The sequence below is a fragment of the Lissotriton vulgaris genome, chromosome 7, assembly GCF_964263255.1.
Source record: "Lissotriton vulgaris chromosome 7, aLisVul1.2, whole genome shotgun sequence".
NCBI classification, from domain to species: Eukaryota; Metazoa; Chordata; class Amphibia; order Caudata; family Salamandridae; genus Lissotriton; species Lissotriton vulgaris.
The window spans coordinates 1,152,689,116-1,152,704,891 of NC_141695.1; the positions used below are offsets into that span (position 1 = coordinate 1,152,689,116).

The 15,776-nt window shown below is 41.0% G+C and overlaps 1 protein-coding gene across 3 annotated transcripts in view; it reads right to left on the reverse strand.

The window, feature by feature from the left end:
- LOC147703062 (uncharacterized) overlaps window positions 1–10,464 on the reverse strand; it is a 236,151-nt gene extending 225,687 nt beyond the window's left edge. Inside the window, exons 1-2 of one of the 3 annotated variants that reach the window (XR_015297560.1) lie at window positions 6,677–10,377; window positions 3,361–3,411 (exon numbers count right to left, since the gene is read on the reverse strand). Coding sequence is in view for 2 of the 3 variants with exons in the window: in XM_086931604.1 (XP_086787730.1) it covers window positions 6,699–9,614 (2,916 nt within the window). In the remaining variant the exon portion in view is untranslated. Of the gene's footprint in view, window positions 1–3,360; window positions 3,412–6,676 lie in introns of all 3 variants that reach the window. The other 2 variants (XM_086931604.1, XM_086931603.1) reach the window with 2 other exon arrangements.
- Window positions 10,465–15,776: the final 5,312 nt, after the last annotated feature.

The following is a 15,776-nucleotide window of genomic DNA, read 5'->3' on the forward strand; positions in this document are numbered from 1 at the left end:
CTTCAAATGTAAGACATGCAGTGTTTGGGATTTGACCTGAGTCACTAAAGTATTCCAACATCTGAATGTAATTTTACTTTGCTATCCCACACTAACTGTAATTCTCTAACTGTCATTTATGCCATTTTGTGTCCCTGTGGCAAGGTCTACATTGGTATGATGACCAAACAAATCTGCTGCAGGATTTTACAACATTTGAGTCGTATACGCGGTGCCATTATAATTGCACTCCTAGTGGAACATCATCAACAAATGGGCCATTTGGGACGTCAAATCAAATATTAGTCATCGAACAGGTTCGCAGGACTGAAACAATGACAAACATTCCCCAAACTTTGACACTTCTTGAGGGCTGTTGGATTGATCTATTCAATTCTGCTAATACTAGTTTGAACATAATTGATGAAATAATACAGATGCTGTCTACTGTTTAATGTTCTGTGTTGGGCATAATTATTCAAATCCTTTTTCCATGTGAATTCCTCAATAAAGTTTTCTATAGAGATATTCTCTGTTCCTCACTATACTCTATCGGTGAAGGCTTTCTGTAAATATACCTATCTTATTTTGGTGTCCGAATTGTGGCTGTTTGATTCTCTTTATTGTGTTTATTGATTGTTTTTCTATTTTGATTAGGTTTCTCAGTCTATTCAGATATTTAACAGTTTGAAGCTTCGACAACAGGGGGGGCTCTTCATTGAGCCCTATGATTATTATACCTTTCTTTGGACTTCAGATTTTTGTGTTAGCTGGTGAGTTCTTCCTGACTTTAACAATGTTTTCCCCTTGCAATATCAATAGTTGCGCCATATTCGTCATGATTAATTATTGACTGTGTCAGTTGTTTGAGGTCTTTAGCAAGGATCCAGCCAATATGCCTTCCTTGGCCATTTGTCTAGATATTATGGCTCCTGGGCAATGGTCGCTGCTTTTTGGGGTCAAGCACCTACCCTGTGATGGCGTTACAGTGTGATATCCTCCGCATACAGGTATGCACATTCCCGACGCCAATTGACAGCGGGCCCGGACCCATACAACGTAAAATATGAATCTCATTTTAACAAATTGGGATCTAGTCGGCATTTTGGTCCTTCCGTGGTATGATTTGACTCTTATGTTTATTGTGCTATTTTGCTTGTGTCTTATTTTGCTTGCTTTTTATTTGGCCTTTGTTCGGAGTTACTGCGTATCCCACAGTCGTCTGTAGTTGGATTCCAATTAGTTAATTAGGTTTATTGATTCACAGCCAGCATTGCAGCCTGATTAACAAGCGAGTTGACCCTTTGATTTGTGGCAAACTTGGATGCAGTGTGACCAGTAATTTGTGTTTTCCAAGTATGGAGTTTAATTTAAATTCTGTGTATCGCTTGTTATACCCTTGTTTTAGTGCAATATTTAGATTTGTGATATACTGCTTTTATAGGACCCATGTAGTTTGGACATTCCTTGTCCGTTTGGCTTGGGGTGGATGGTGCTACCCTCTACCATAATTTAACTGCTTCTGCACATTTGTTCCACATTCTGTGACCTTCCAGTAAGTCAGACACATGAAGGGATGTTGTATGTCCATCTCTTACCGACAGTGGATTCACATGAACACAGTAAGTTTTTTTAATCACAAAGGTACATGGACGGTGGATTAATGTCTCGGTATTGGTGCAGCGGTGATTGAATTTCGGAATAGTTCGCTAGTCTCACTGGCTTCACCATTAAGTTGCTACTTTGGATCATCTTTTCTTTCTCAGATGCACCTTAGTTACTCTACAAATGGAATTCCTTTCTTAAATTGACGAAGCATGTTCTGCTTGGATCGGCTCCCGGTCTATTTGTATCTTGATCCATCCAGATTGTTGTACTCGCTTTGAAGGGTGTTATCCCCTTCCTATCTTGTAATTAATGACTGGTTGTTTGATTTTGATTATGTTTGACTTTGGGCTGCACTCATTTAATACCATTTGATACAGTACATGCTTTTCGTGCATTTCTAGTACAGCCAAAAAGCATGATAAGCCGGACTTGCTGAGTATGTGCTCAATTTACAATTATTTAAGGTAAGATGTCTACACTGCACACAAGGCTTAGACTGGAACTGGGCTTAATCTCAGTGAAAGCATTTGTAGCTGTGTTACTCACAGTAAGAAAGAAAGGATGAAAAATAAATATAAGAGCTGACGCAGAAGAAGTACAGAAAAAATACTCTGCTTACTAAATTACACAAGACTGATACACAAAGGAGGGAGGATCCAGCAAGAACCAGAGGTATACAAGAATGTAACATGCCTAGAATACTAATATCCTTCAACTCTAAACAAAATGAGGTGAGTAAAATCATAAAGAAACCCTCTCAGTTGTAAAAAGGTATTTTCCAAACCACTAATAATATTCAGGAAAGCAAAATGTATGACACATCAGTTATTGATAAATTAATTCACTGCCTCGAAATTGAATTGGTTTCCTTAGACTACAGGTTTTAAAGGTTTTAGAAAATGATTGGCATGTAAATTCAGGTAGGACTGTAAGGAATTATATGACCCTAACCAATGTAAATTTAGGAAAATTAAGAAACATCTGAGATGTAGAGCAGACCCTGCAGTGTACATGCTTAGCTGCCCATGCCAGAAAAAATACATAGGTAGCGCTAGATTACAGCCACATTAACGAATATTGCAACATGTCAGATTAGCCCGGAAATCTGTCAAAATATAAACAGTGGAACGACACTTCCATTGATACCACAAGGGGGATGTCAGTTAAATAACATTATCAGTCTTATACAACGTTTGAGGAGATGGGCTGACCGGGAGCTCGTTTTATGCAGGCTTGAGTCCAGATATGTTATTTTCTTAGAAACAGATGAACTAAAAGGGTTAAATGTGGAAGCAGAACTATATACATATTTAATGGTGAACAGAAATGTCAGTCTAACATTTAAGTTTTACTGCAAGAGTATATAGTTTTTTTTTAATAATGTGACTTTATTCTGTTTTTCATTTCTTTTAAGTGGCATCGATTTTATGGGTAATGCAGATTTTTTGCACCGTAATGAAATATGAGATCATTATCAATCATAATTAGATATGTGGATCTCGATCATTAACTATTAATAGGAACCTTGCACACTTGGCATCATTGATGAGAACTACATTTTGAGTGGACAAACACATCCTGGAATGAATACATGATTGGGACAATTAGACCGTTTATTGTGCTCGTCCCTTTGGGGGTTCATTGATTGGATTTTTTAACTTATTTTCTTAATTGATATGTATGTTGGGTTGCATTTGAGATGAGACTTATTTTTTGCAATTGTAGTCAATATTTAACAGATAGAAGTGAAATTGACATAATATACCCACTTACAGAGATGCAGGTAATTTTCTTGAAAGATGAAGGGACGTGGAACATAAATACCTGTATACAGTTTCGAAAAGGAAATGGAACAATTAACACGTTTTATTGTGATTTAAATGCGATTTAATTTGTCATATAAACACATCATTATACATAATATGAGGAAATGCACAGATAGTATTGTGCTTGTAATTATTTCTTTGATTTCTTTGAGCACATACGGTGATCTCATGATGGTAGAATTTATATTCAAAAGAAAAACCATGGCTAACTACCCAGAACAAGAGTGTGCACGACTGAAACTCATAGGTGTCTGTCTTTTTAGAGTTAGATAGATAGATAGATAGATAGATAGGTAGATAGATAGATAGATAGATAGATAGATAGATAGATAGATAGATAGATAGATAGATAGATAGATAGATAGATAGATAGATAGGAAAAAAACAGACTTCTCTTCTACTATGAGGCCCAAACTGATATTGATCATATCTGTGGATGCTGCAATTCCTTCTTACACATTTGTTTTGAGAAAATAATCTCTTGAAACTTTTATAAATTTCTTACTCCTATGTAAAACGTGCTTTGCCACCATTGCGTTTTATCCGTGTTATACACATCACACACAAAAATAAATACATAAATAAGACGACGCATATTTAAAGTTGCATAGTGCATTGCCAAAAATGTATGTGCCTTTCTCTTCAATTTCAGTGAAGGATTTTAAGGGAAAGATGTGCATCAGATACAGGCAAGTATGAGTTATAATCCCAGATTTACCAATTCAGCACATACTGTGATAGATGAAAAATATTGTAATTGCCCTACATATGCCGAACTGGAAGCACTAATAAACAGCTTCAATGAATAACTGATGTACAGGTGAACAGATGTAGGACTTTGTTTGCAAATAAAGCTTCAGTGTATTAAAAATATGAAGGTTTGTGTCTTCAGGGCAATTCATTATTTAAATTCCCTGATAAACCTTTAGCGTATGAATCACAAAGTTCTTCCATGAGATGCTATGACTTACGCCAGGAAATTCAGTCCAAAGTTAGGAACAAGTCACAGCTACTCACAATGGGGTTGGTTCACTACAGCATTCACAAATATGTAAAAGAGTACTACAGGAATACTGTTTTAGTATTCTTACATGCCTTTGTGAACTGGAACTGGAATGTTCAACTTCCTATTAGGAAAAGTAAAAAGAGGGCACAGCTTTTTTTTTATTTGTACTAACTGCATATGAATTTTCCTTGAATATTTTCGTTACTTACCCATGTTAGATTTTTTGGGGGCATTTTATAAAACATTGCAGAGTACCCTGTGTGCGTGCTATATTTAGGGTCAGGTAGACCGTCATGTTTCGAACAACGGTGCACCCACTGGCTTTGCTATCGGAAACACTTCACTGACGGTCAAACAGTGTTAGGACCGTAGGTGCAGGTAGATCAGACCATCCACCCTATTTTTGAGTGGATAGCCTGAAGTACTTTATTTTCTCTTCAGGATTGCCAGGGAAGCCCTGGTGGTCCCAAACTGAAATAACAGATAAACGACCCCACCTCCCTGGGAGAAAACGTCCTGTGTCAGGGTCATTTATTTTTCGTTTTTTGAAAATAAACTCTCAATTTGGGAGTTTGTTTTTGGAAAACAAAAAAGTTTGGTAATCAGCAGCCTTAAACATGGTGGCCTCTCACCAAACTTTCAGTGCCTCCTAAAAACTGCCATGGCAATGGCTCCTCTGAATTCACAGAGATATCCGCAGGGTCAGCAGTGCCCTCTAAATATAGTGCCTGGAACACCCACCAGGGTGGCAAAGGAAAGATCTCTGCCCTCTGATAGATGGCAGTCCGTCTACTAAAGTGTAAATTAGACCCCATGAACTGTCACAGACTATTAACTTTCATTGAACTGTATAAAAGACTTGAAGACATACATGACTGTTTTTGAATTGTTCAAGACATTTGAAAAATATAAATGTTGTCATACTCGTAATAGAAAAAAAACATTCACACTACAGCATGTTACCATATAAACATTATTCAGCTTACACAAAATGAATATTCCTGCTTCATACTGTGGTTGAAGCATAAACATGCTGAAAATATTTGACCATTTTACAACATAAGAAATAGGTGATGCTCAAAGTATTGTACCAGTTTAGGAAGGTATTACACTACTTTATGATGTGATTATGTTTGCATTTTGCCTCAGTAATTTCTATTTTTAAATCAAAAATGTTATATTGTGATGCACTTTAAAGATTATGTTTATGTAAACATGATTTTTGACTATTGCTTTGGCTGCTGAACTATTTTTCAAATTAACTCTGGATAAAGCCCATCTACTATATTTTCACCATATAAAAACATACATACCGAAAGCATTTAATGAAACATCAAGCTATTTATAAAATGGGGACAACCAATATCAGCATTTGAGAAGAAAAGATGCCACCAGGAGTTTTTTCTATAACAGAGAGGTCAGAGAAACCTGGAGATGTTGCTATTTTCGTTAGTTATAAAGGGATAACCAGGATCAGCTATGAAGACCTTATCTTCAGTCAATGTGTGTTTCTATTAGAAGGAAATACTAAAATTCATAGGGCCAGATGTACGACCATTCCATTATGCGAGTCACAAATTACGACGTTTTGCGACTCGCAATTTGCAACTCGCAAAATGAATTATACAACAGTGTCTTAGACACTGTTTGAGATTCCTAATGTGGTCGCTAAAGATCTACCTCATTAATATTAATGAGGTAGGTCGCAATTTGTGACCCTTAGGAATCTCACATATCACACGGATGGTGGCCTGCTGGGGACTGCAGATCACCATATCTGTTTGCTTTTTTAAATAAAGCAACTTTTTTTTCTCAAATGCAGCCCACTTTCCTTAAAGGAAAACGGGATGTGTTTAAAAGAAAAAAATGATATGTCTTTTTTTCATTCTTAAGGGCAGGTAGTGGTTTGTGAAGTTGACGGCTACCTCAAGTAGCTTCTTGAAGTAGGAGGTAACTGTGATTGTTTCGCGACCACATTTGCAGTCACAAACAACTGTACATACCAGTGTGACTCGATATTAGGAAGAGACGCTTGGAACGCCCCTTCCGAATAGTGCTTTGTAAACCCTATTTTGTGACGGTAATAGGTTACTTGCTCATAAAATTGAGTTTGTACGTACCACAACCCTTTTTCGCAGTCGTAAAAGGGCCAATTTCCCATTTGCCACTGCTAAAAAGGGTCGTACATCTGGCCCATAGTGTTCTAATATATCCCACATAACACATTAATCATTTTATAATGGAACGTTAATTTTACCAGTGAGAAGAGCCTGTCTGTTTTAATCTTCATCAGGAATAGTCCCACGTAGGATTGGATTATCTTCTCCTCCATCATCTCTTGTTTTTAATGCCATGTTTACTTTTTGCCAGAATACAGGTATCTCCTCCTGCTTCTTTGGCCAACGAAGGTAGGTCTTTTTCTTTACTAATTTTCTCATCCGGTGGTATGGTGAAAGGCTGCTGTTGGGTATCTCTTCAAGGAAAATCAGAATTAAGACATCCTTGCGTTCATCAAAGAGGCGAAAGCTGGCCACCTGCATCTCACTGGAGCACCACTCACTCTCCAAGTAATGTCGGCTGATGACACAGAGGGTCTTCCGACTGGCATAGATGTTCTCCACTATATTATCCAGAATTGGCTTCCCAGGCTCGAAGTCTCGGTGATGAAGGCACACCTTCCACTGGTTTCGCTCCTCAAGTGTCGGAAGAAGATCATTAATTACCCATTCTTCATCGTGCCTGTTGTATGACACAAATGCATCATATGTATATTTTGATCTAGTTTTTCTCTTGTGTTTCCTGTCATAGAGAGATGCAAGTAAAAAGTAGTAGGCATAGGCCACATGCCACCTACACAAGTGATAGAGCATGCAGCAAGCCATTAACAATATTGTTCCCGCAGAGGTGCATGCGAAAAGGATTAACTCTAGGTTTACAGTACAAGAAGCATCATCAAAATTATAGAGTAACTTTTCCATATATCTTTCTGGGTATGCACAGGTGTAAGTATAAAAATGTAGCACCTGGGTTTTCCGATCATGGACCGACCAATTTAGGAAGTCTTGGTTATCACAGCTGCACGTGAAGGGATTCTGACCAATATCCAGAAACAATAGTGACGGTAGAGCCTTTGGAAGCGAGAGATTAACACTTTGCAACTGATTCCCTGTTGCTCTAAGCAAAATGAGTCGAGAAAGCTTTGCCTTGATGACAGCATCCAGGGTCTTCAGCCCAAGTTGCTGGATGTGCAGTTCGGTCAGTTTGGGAACAGCCTCTAACACTGCCTGGTTAATGGAGGTCAGCGGGTTGTTGCTGATGTCTAGCTCTTTAAGATCAGGTGTGTATTGAAAAATTCCTGGATCCAAGTTGTTTACAGCTAAGTTACCTGCGTGGATTTTTTGTACTGCCACTAACCCTTCGAAGAAATTAGCTGGTAAATTTCGGAGGCCCATGTGACGCTGGCTGTTGATAGCCAGTATCTGCAAACTCTTCAAGTGGAGAAAAGGGGGGTTTGCAATAGGTTTGGAGGAGTCATAAGAGATTACATTGCTAAAAAACTGAAGGTTTTTGAGGGAGACCAATCCATTAAAGATGTTCTTCTCCAACAGTGGGCTTGCAATGTTATTACTGCAAAGAAGTAACGTTTCTAAATGCCCCAGACCATCAAAAGCCCCTAGTTCAATTGATTCTATCTGGTTGGCCGCCAAGTTAAGGGTTTGCAATGCAGAGAGATTTATGAAGGTGTGTTTCCTGATGGATGTAAGTTTATTCTTACTTATTTCAAGGTCTATTAGTTTCATTAAACTTGGAGAAAAAGGTGCTGCTATGTCTAAGAGACGGTTAATCCCCAGTTGTAATTCTAACAAATTGCCAAGGGCCTGAAACTGGGAAGAACTCCAAATTGCTATCAATTTGTTGCTGCCAAGGTTAAGGTGTGTCAGGCTGCTGGAAGTCGCAGACTGATTCAAGAAAATGTCCTGGATTTTATTATAGCTGAGATCCAACCTTCGCAGAGATGGCAGATGTAAAATGTCATCGGCGACAGTAATGAGCTGATTGTTTGCCAGGGACAGCACCTGCAACATATTTAGATGTCTAAAAGTCAGTTTGCTCACCTGTTTAAAATGGTTCATGGACAGGTCCAAATGTCTGAGAGCAGTGCAGTTTTCAAAGACATCTTTCTTCAGCCCAGTGAAGTTGTTGCCTTGCAATTGAAGATTTCTAAGGTTTGGTTGGAAAGAGCAGATTTTCTCCAAAAGATTGTCGGAATCTGTCAAGTTCAAATTGGCTAGCTGGATATTCTCCAGGGAAGAGCAAGAAAGGCCTTGGATGAGATCAGACAACTCTGGAGGTTTCATGTAAACTCTGTTAAGAAATAAACTCTTAAGGCCTTTTAGAAAACAGGGGTCTTGTAAAAACCATGTGACGGAATGGCCCATGCCAATAAATGATGAATCCAGAGCCTGGAGATTTTGCAGTACATTGCTGGTCACGTTAATGCCAGAGAGCGGATTTTTGGAGAAGTCGAGTTCTGTGAGGTTCATGAGGGTGACCCTCAAATCTTCAGTCAGGAAATTATGTAAACCATTATCGCCAATGTGCATCTTCACCAAGGTCTTCAGCTCAAACGCTGCATGCAATGAATCAAGAGTCTGTAGTTTGTTGGAGGTTAAGTTAATCACAGTCAACCTCTGGAGTTCCGCAAAGGCATCCTTTTCAATGGCGGTGATGTTGTTGTGGCTCAGCAGCAAAGTGGTGAGGTTGACCAACCCACTAAACATGCTGTCAGATAGGACAGTCAGTCTGTTAGCTGTGAGGTTCAATAGCTCCAGTCGACCTTGGCTGGAGAAGGTGTGCCTCTCAATGGTGTGGATCTCATTTTGGGAAACATTCAGCACCCGCAGCTGGCTCAAGGTCTGGAAATCGCTCCGCTGCAAGATGGAGATCTGGTTCTGGGAGGCATCCAGGCTGATCACCATACTGGGTAGCCAGGAGGGCCACGATGAAGGCAGCTTCAACAGTCCCACTTTGTAGCATAAGACTTTTGTGTGCTCTCCCCCAAGGCTGTGCACCACACAGTCCTTCAGGGAGTAGCAGGTGGCTCTCCAAGGAACCAGGACCAGGACTACCAATGCCAAGTGTTGGGCAAGCATTGCGCGTTCTCTGCGAGGAATGGAGGACTTTGTCGGTGCCATGGAGATCTATTTAGGGGCTGAGGTTTGCAAATCCCACAAACGCTGATACCAGAAGCAGGATTGTCATGTCACGTGCTCTTTAAATAATTCATGAAAAGTTTAGTGTCAAGGTTGGGGTTTGCCTGGACCCTCCTGTGCGGCAGCTGCAAGACACCAGCAGTGTGTGGTGGGAAAATGTCGCGCCAGGGCACCTACAGGGTGAAGCATTCAGAACTCAAAAAATACTGCAGCTGTGGAGCACTGATGACGCCTCCACTCTGGAGAGTTTGGGACAAGACCAATGTGCAGCGTGGGTGAACTAAACAGTAGCTTTATTTTTCCTTTTGGGGGGCTGGAGCAGGCGTAGGACCAGAATGGCTTCTTCTTAAGGGCAGGCCACTCAGGAGGTGTGGACTATCTCGGTGGTTCAGAGGCTACAGCTGTACCAGAAGCCGGCCCCTGCCTCTGAGGGATGCGGTGTGCCATTAGTACCAGGGGTTTGAGGAAACATCTCGGCGAAATTCAGCACAGCAGTGCGGCATTTCCTGCATGCTTGCTCGGTGTGTAGAATGCGCGGGAGCATCTCATGTGTTCGGCGTCAGTGCCAACCAAGTGTGTAGGTGCCAACCTTGGCAATCTCCCTGGAGGATACGGACCCGGCCGCGGAAATACCAAGTTTGGACAAGCTCTCCCGGGTGGCTTCAGGGCTGCAGCAACGTCAGGTATCGGCACCTTTTCCGTAGACGAGAAAAAAATGTCGGGTGCGGCTCTGCTTGGCACCTCACAGCGACCCTCATCTGATCTTTTAGGTGGGAACAATGGCAGTTTGTGTGCGGCTGGACGCAACTTCACACACACACGGGGCGTAGCCGCAGCTGACGTCTGCACTACGTGTGAAGCTTGAGTGTACTTTTAACCCAGGGAAAGGCAACTGCTCCGTCAAGGAAGTGAAAGAAGGACCACTTGCGCAAATCAAATTTTATCACTTCCTCCCCCGGAAATATGAGTTCAACTTAGATTCAGATGTAATAGCGAGAGAGAGAGAAATACTAGTTAAAGAGAGAGTGAGCAGACAGCCACAAAGAAAGAGTTAGAGAGAACAGGTAGATAACGGTCAAGCGAAAACGAGGGGAGGGAAAGAGGCAGAGTGATAGAGTATAGGCATTAGGCAGGCTAGAGAATAGAGAACATGTGAAAGAGGGAGAGAGTGTAGAGAGAATGGCAAAAGAAAGAATAAAGATAAACTAAAGGTCGAAAAGCGAGAGAAAACATAATCACACAGAGAAAGAGAGTATGAAAGGGATGAGGTGCAGACACAGCACTTTAGAGAGTTGAACATAGCGAGAGGATATATATAGTGAATTCAGCAGGTATAGTTTCCTGAGCTAACTATAACTTACGTGCCTGGGGCCTCATTTATGAGAAATGACGCATCGCTGCGTGAAAGCCCTGATGCGTCACTTCTCAGTGCGCCCTCCTTGCGACATTCCTGATGCCTCATATTTAATGTATGACTTATCATGTCGCAAGTAGTTACAGATACGTCAGTATTTCTGACGTATCTGTAAGCGCAAAAGTGACGCATTGCTGGAGTGTGTCACAAAAGTGACGCAACTCCAGCAATGCGTTGTTTCACATGGGGCAAGCCCCATGTGAAAGGGCCTGCGTCAGTCTTACGCCTGCTGTGAGGCAGGCGCAAGATTTTGACGCAACGGCGTCCTAAAAGTGACGCAGTGAAATCTCATAGATTTCATTGCGTCACTTCTACGACCCTTCCTTGCGTCAATACGCCCCCCTTGCATACATTATACCTGGCGCAGGTATAATGTGGCGCAGGGGTTTACAAAGTGCAGCATCTACCTAGATGCGTCACTTTGTAAATATGGCGCAACAAGGCGCATTTTTTACGCTACTGGTGCGTCACAAAAGTGGCGCACCGGCGGCGTAAAAGTGACGCACAGCCTCATAAATGAGGCCCCTGCAATGCACTGCTTATGGCCTCACATCACTGATGACATGATCAGTGACATTACTGATGACATCTCAAATGACATGACGGATGGCATTCAGTGATTTTGAGTGTTTTCTAAATGTTTCTGAGTCTTAAATATATATACTAAGGTACTACAAAAGTTAAATTAGTATACTTTGTATACTACTAATGAGTGATTCCATTTTTTCCAGATATATTACATGACTGGCTGTGTGACTGTTGGAATCTGTGTATAAGTAGGTGTCTCAGTGGCCATATGAGTGTGTGAGTGGTTATGTGAGTGGCTGTATGGGTGAATAAGTGGGTGTGTGAGTAGTTGTATGGGGGAATGAGTGGGTATTTAAGTAGCTGTAATGGTGGGTGAGTGACTGTATGGGTGAGTGATTGGCTGTGTGAGTGGCTCTATCGGTGAGAGACTGGGTGTGTGAATAGTAGGAATAAGTAAATGGCTGTTTCAGTGGGTGATTGATTAACTGAGTGGGAGTGGCTGTATTAGAGAGTGACTGTATGAGTGGATGTATGATGAGTGAAAAGACGTGTGAGTGCTTGTATGGATGTGTGAATGGATAAGTAAGTGGTTGTGTGGGTGTAAGAGTGGCTCTGTTGAGAGGCCGTATGGGTGAGGGACTGGGTGTGTGAGTAGCTAGGTTGGTGAGCAAGTGGGTGTTTGAGTGACTGTATGGTTGAGTGAGTGGCTGTATAGGTAAGTGAGTGGCAGTGTGTGTGAATGAGTGGGTGTGTAAGTGGCTCTGTGGATGAGTAAGTGGGTGTGCTAGTGGTTGTACGGGTGTGTGAGAGGCTGTGTGGGTGTGAGTGGTATTTTGGATGGTGTCATCAGTGATGTCATTTGAGATGTCATCAGTGATGTCACTGACCATGTCATGAGTGATGTAATATGTGAGGTCATAAGCAGTGCATTGCCGGGGCTTAAGTTATAGGTTGCGCAGGTAACTATAACTGCTGAATTTCACTGGTTTTGTACAAGTGAAATCTGAGCCTAACTATAACGTCTCTATAACCTTTGTTTTTTTCAGTGAATTACGAAGGTTTTTAAAGTTCTATTTCTTAATTATAACATCCCTGTAAACTTTGTTTTTTTCAGTGAGTGTCTAAGGTTTTTTAAAATGTTATTTTTGAACTATAATGTCCCTGTAACCTTTGACTTCTGTGATATGAACATGGTGCCAGAAAGAATCCTGCCCTGCGTATTTATCCAAGAAGAGGCTACTGTTTTGTGCAACACTTCTGCCCAACTGAAGTACTTTCTACTGGCTAATTAGAAAGTGCTACCCAGTTGGGAAAATGTATAATGCATCTCCTACACTACAGCTGTGTAAAGAACGCCAAGGAAATATCTCCAGTGACCTTGTGCGTCTGTAACTTTGCCAATGTGATTGCTGCTTGAGCTTCTTCAACCAATAACTTTACAGCTGGAACGGCAGAGAAAACACACTTGGATGATTTGTACTTTACAGAAGTAAGTTGTTCTTTTTTGGTGGAGATGCAATCAAATTCCTAGGCATAAAGACCGAGTTCTAAAATCTGTGGCAAATGCCCTTGAGTGACCTTTTAGTAATCTGTCCATCACTTTGGGAAAAAGGTGGGAAGACGGTGCATGTCGCTATTGTAAATGGGGCAGGATCAAACGGGCGGGGCTTCTATGCAAGTTTATATAAATCTAATTTTTAAAAGTTTAGAACACGTTCTCTGGTCTCAGCAGCAGAAGACAAGAAAGAACCCCCTTGTCACAGACACTACGTGAAATATTACGCTTGAGAAAAGCAAGGATACAAACACCTCTATCACGGATTACAGATAACTTTTCAGCGGAACTACAGAGAAAAAACACTTGCTTTGCCTTGGCGTTGCGTACGAAGTTAGGATGATTATTACTTTATAGAAGCAGAGCTTTATTGTGGGCACCTACTGTGTTTATATATGTATGTGCTTCCAGTTGAGGTTCATTTCTGTAAAAGGAGCATCGTTCCAGAATGAACTCTGCCTTACTTATTTATCCAAGAAGATGCCACCTTTTTGTGCTGAAATGGCTGCCAGCAACATTTTTCTCAAGTTGCTGGCAGCCAATTAGATACTCGCTCCTGCTGGAGTCCACAATATGGCCAAGGGAAAATGACGCTCCCTGGACTAATCAGAATGCTCTATTTTTAAACTGCTGCTCCCGCAAGAGTCTCTCGAGACTCTCGCAGACCCAACTGTCCAGATATATACATATTTTTCAACCTTAATTTCCCAAAAATGTCTGAATAGATTTACACAAAAAGCACAATCTGCAGACCAAGATCTAGCTTCCTACCAAACCTAGTGTAATTGCGTTTTGCAATTTTTGCTGTAGCCTTGTCTAAAGAAGTCTTTGGAATATGCATGACAATTTTGGGGCATATTATCAAGGGGGTTTATCTCCGCTTTTTTGGCTTTAAAAGCCAAGAAAGCGGAGATAAAATGATCTCCCTATTACCTAGCTGTCGCTAACACCAGTTAGCGACAGCTAGTAGGAGATAGCGACCATCTTGGGCCCCGCTTTGCATGTCAGTGATATTTATCACTAATGACATGCAAAGTGGGCGTGTCAATATGTTAGCGACTGGAAGCAGTCGCTAACATCGCTATCTCCTATTACCAACTTTTGGAGATATTCCCTCTAAGCGTGAATATCTCCAAAAGCTAACACCTGCCCTGAGCAGTTCTTAGCCATGTTATCCAATGGGAGGTGGATAACATAGCTAAGAGCATTAGCTCGGTAATGCATGAATATCATTGACTTTTCAGCGATATTCATGCATTTCGGCCGATTTTTATCGCTTAGGAGATATTTCTTGATAATAGCAAGGTTCCTAAGCGATAAAAATCGCCGCAGCTCTGCGATAAAAAAATAGCTGCTAAACCAACATAGCGATAATTATCGCGAGTTTTTGGTAATATGCCCCTTTGTGTTTTATGACCCCTCTTTTTTTTTCATCCCGTGAGTGATTAATCGCCCCGAAATGTTCCATACACAAACTAGATAAAAATGTAGCATCTTTTTGGAAAATGTTGTGGTGATTCGTCAAAATGTTTCAAAGTTATTAGCAACACAAAGAATGCTTTCCTGTAGAACAGCTTACCTAACTATAATTAGCTAGTGGTGGCCACCACGAGGAAAAAATAATAATAATATATATACATATATATATATATATATATATATATATATATATATATATATATATATATACACACATATATATATATTTTTTGAGAGAGAGAGAGAGGGAGAGAGAAATAGCAAAAAAGTGTGAGAAAGAAAGGGTACATGGCAACGAACAGGCCATGACCAACTTATAGCACTTGTCCCAAGTCCTGCCCTTTTGACCTGCACTTTCACCTTCCCTCCATCCGGAACCCGTCCTCAAATTCTAGAGGTAGGCCCTGACATTGTAGCCCCACACTTGCTCTGCACACTAGCTCTGCCTTTTCATAAACTGTATCTCCATAGTGAGGGTTGGAGCACCAGTCACAGGGCTTTCTGGCACAGGATCTTTTGTCCAAAGGATATTCTGCATCAGGAAATTCTGATTCACAGCCCCTAAGTCATATGCCCTAACATTTCTGAAAAAGTACTGTATATTATCTCACATGTTAAATAACCAAAATATTCACCAATCTGACAGCAATAGATCCAATGACTTCCTTCTCCTCGGCAACATCAACATTCATCTCGATGACCCAACAGAACCCAATGCCACCAACCTCCCAGAGATCCTCAACAACATTTGACTCACACAGCTCATACAAGGCTCACACACATCACCGGACACACACTCGACCCAGTCTTCACAGCCAGCAACAAGATTACCTTCAGCCACTTCATCCCATTCACATGGATGGACCACTCCATCGCACACTTCTACATCAATAAACCCCCACCCCAGTAAACCAAAACCAGCCATCTACTTTAGTCGCAACTTGAGCAACATAACAGAAACAGACAGGACCCATACACACTCAGATCTAACAAAGCCTATCCTTACAGGGGACCTATATACTTTCAACAAATGGATCTCTGACAAGGCCAACACCCTGGGTACTGTGAAGAAGGTCAGACATAAAAGAGCTTTTGCTCAAGCATGCTGGTACACTGGAGACTTAAGTGCTACTGCAAACAACTAAGAAAATATGGGAAAACAGCTGAG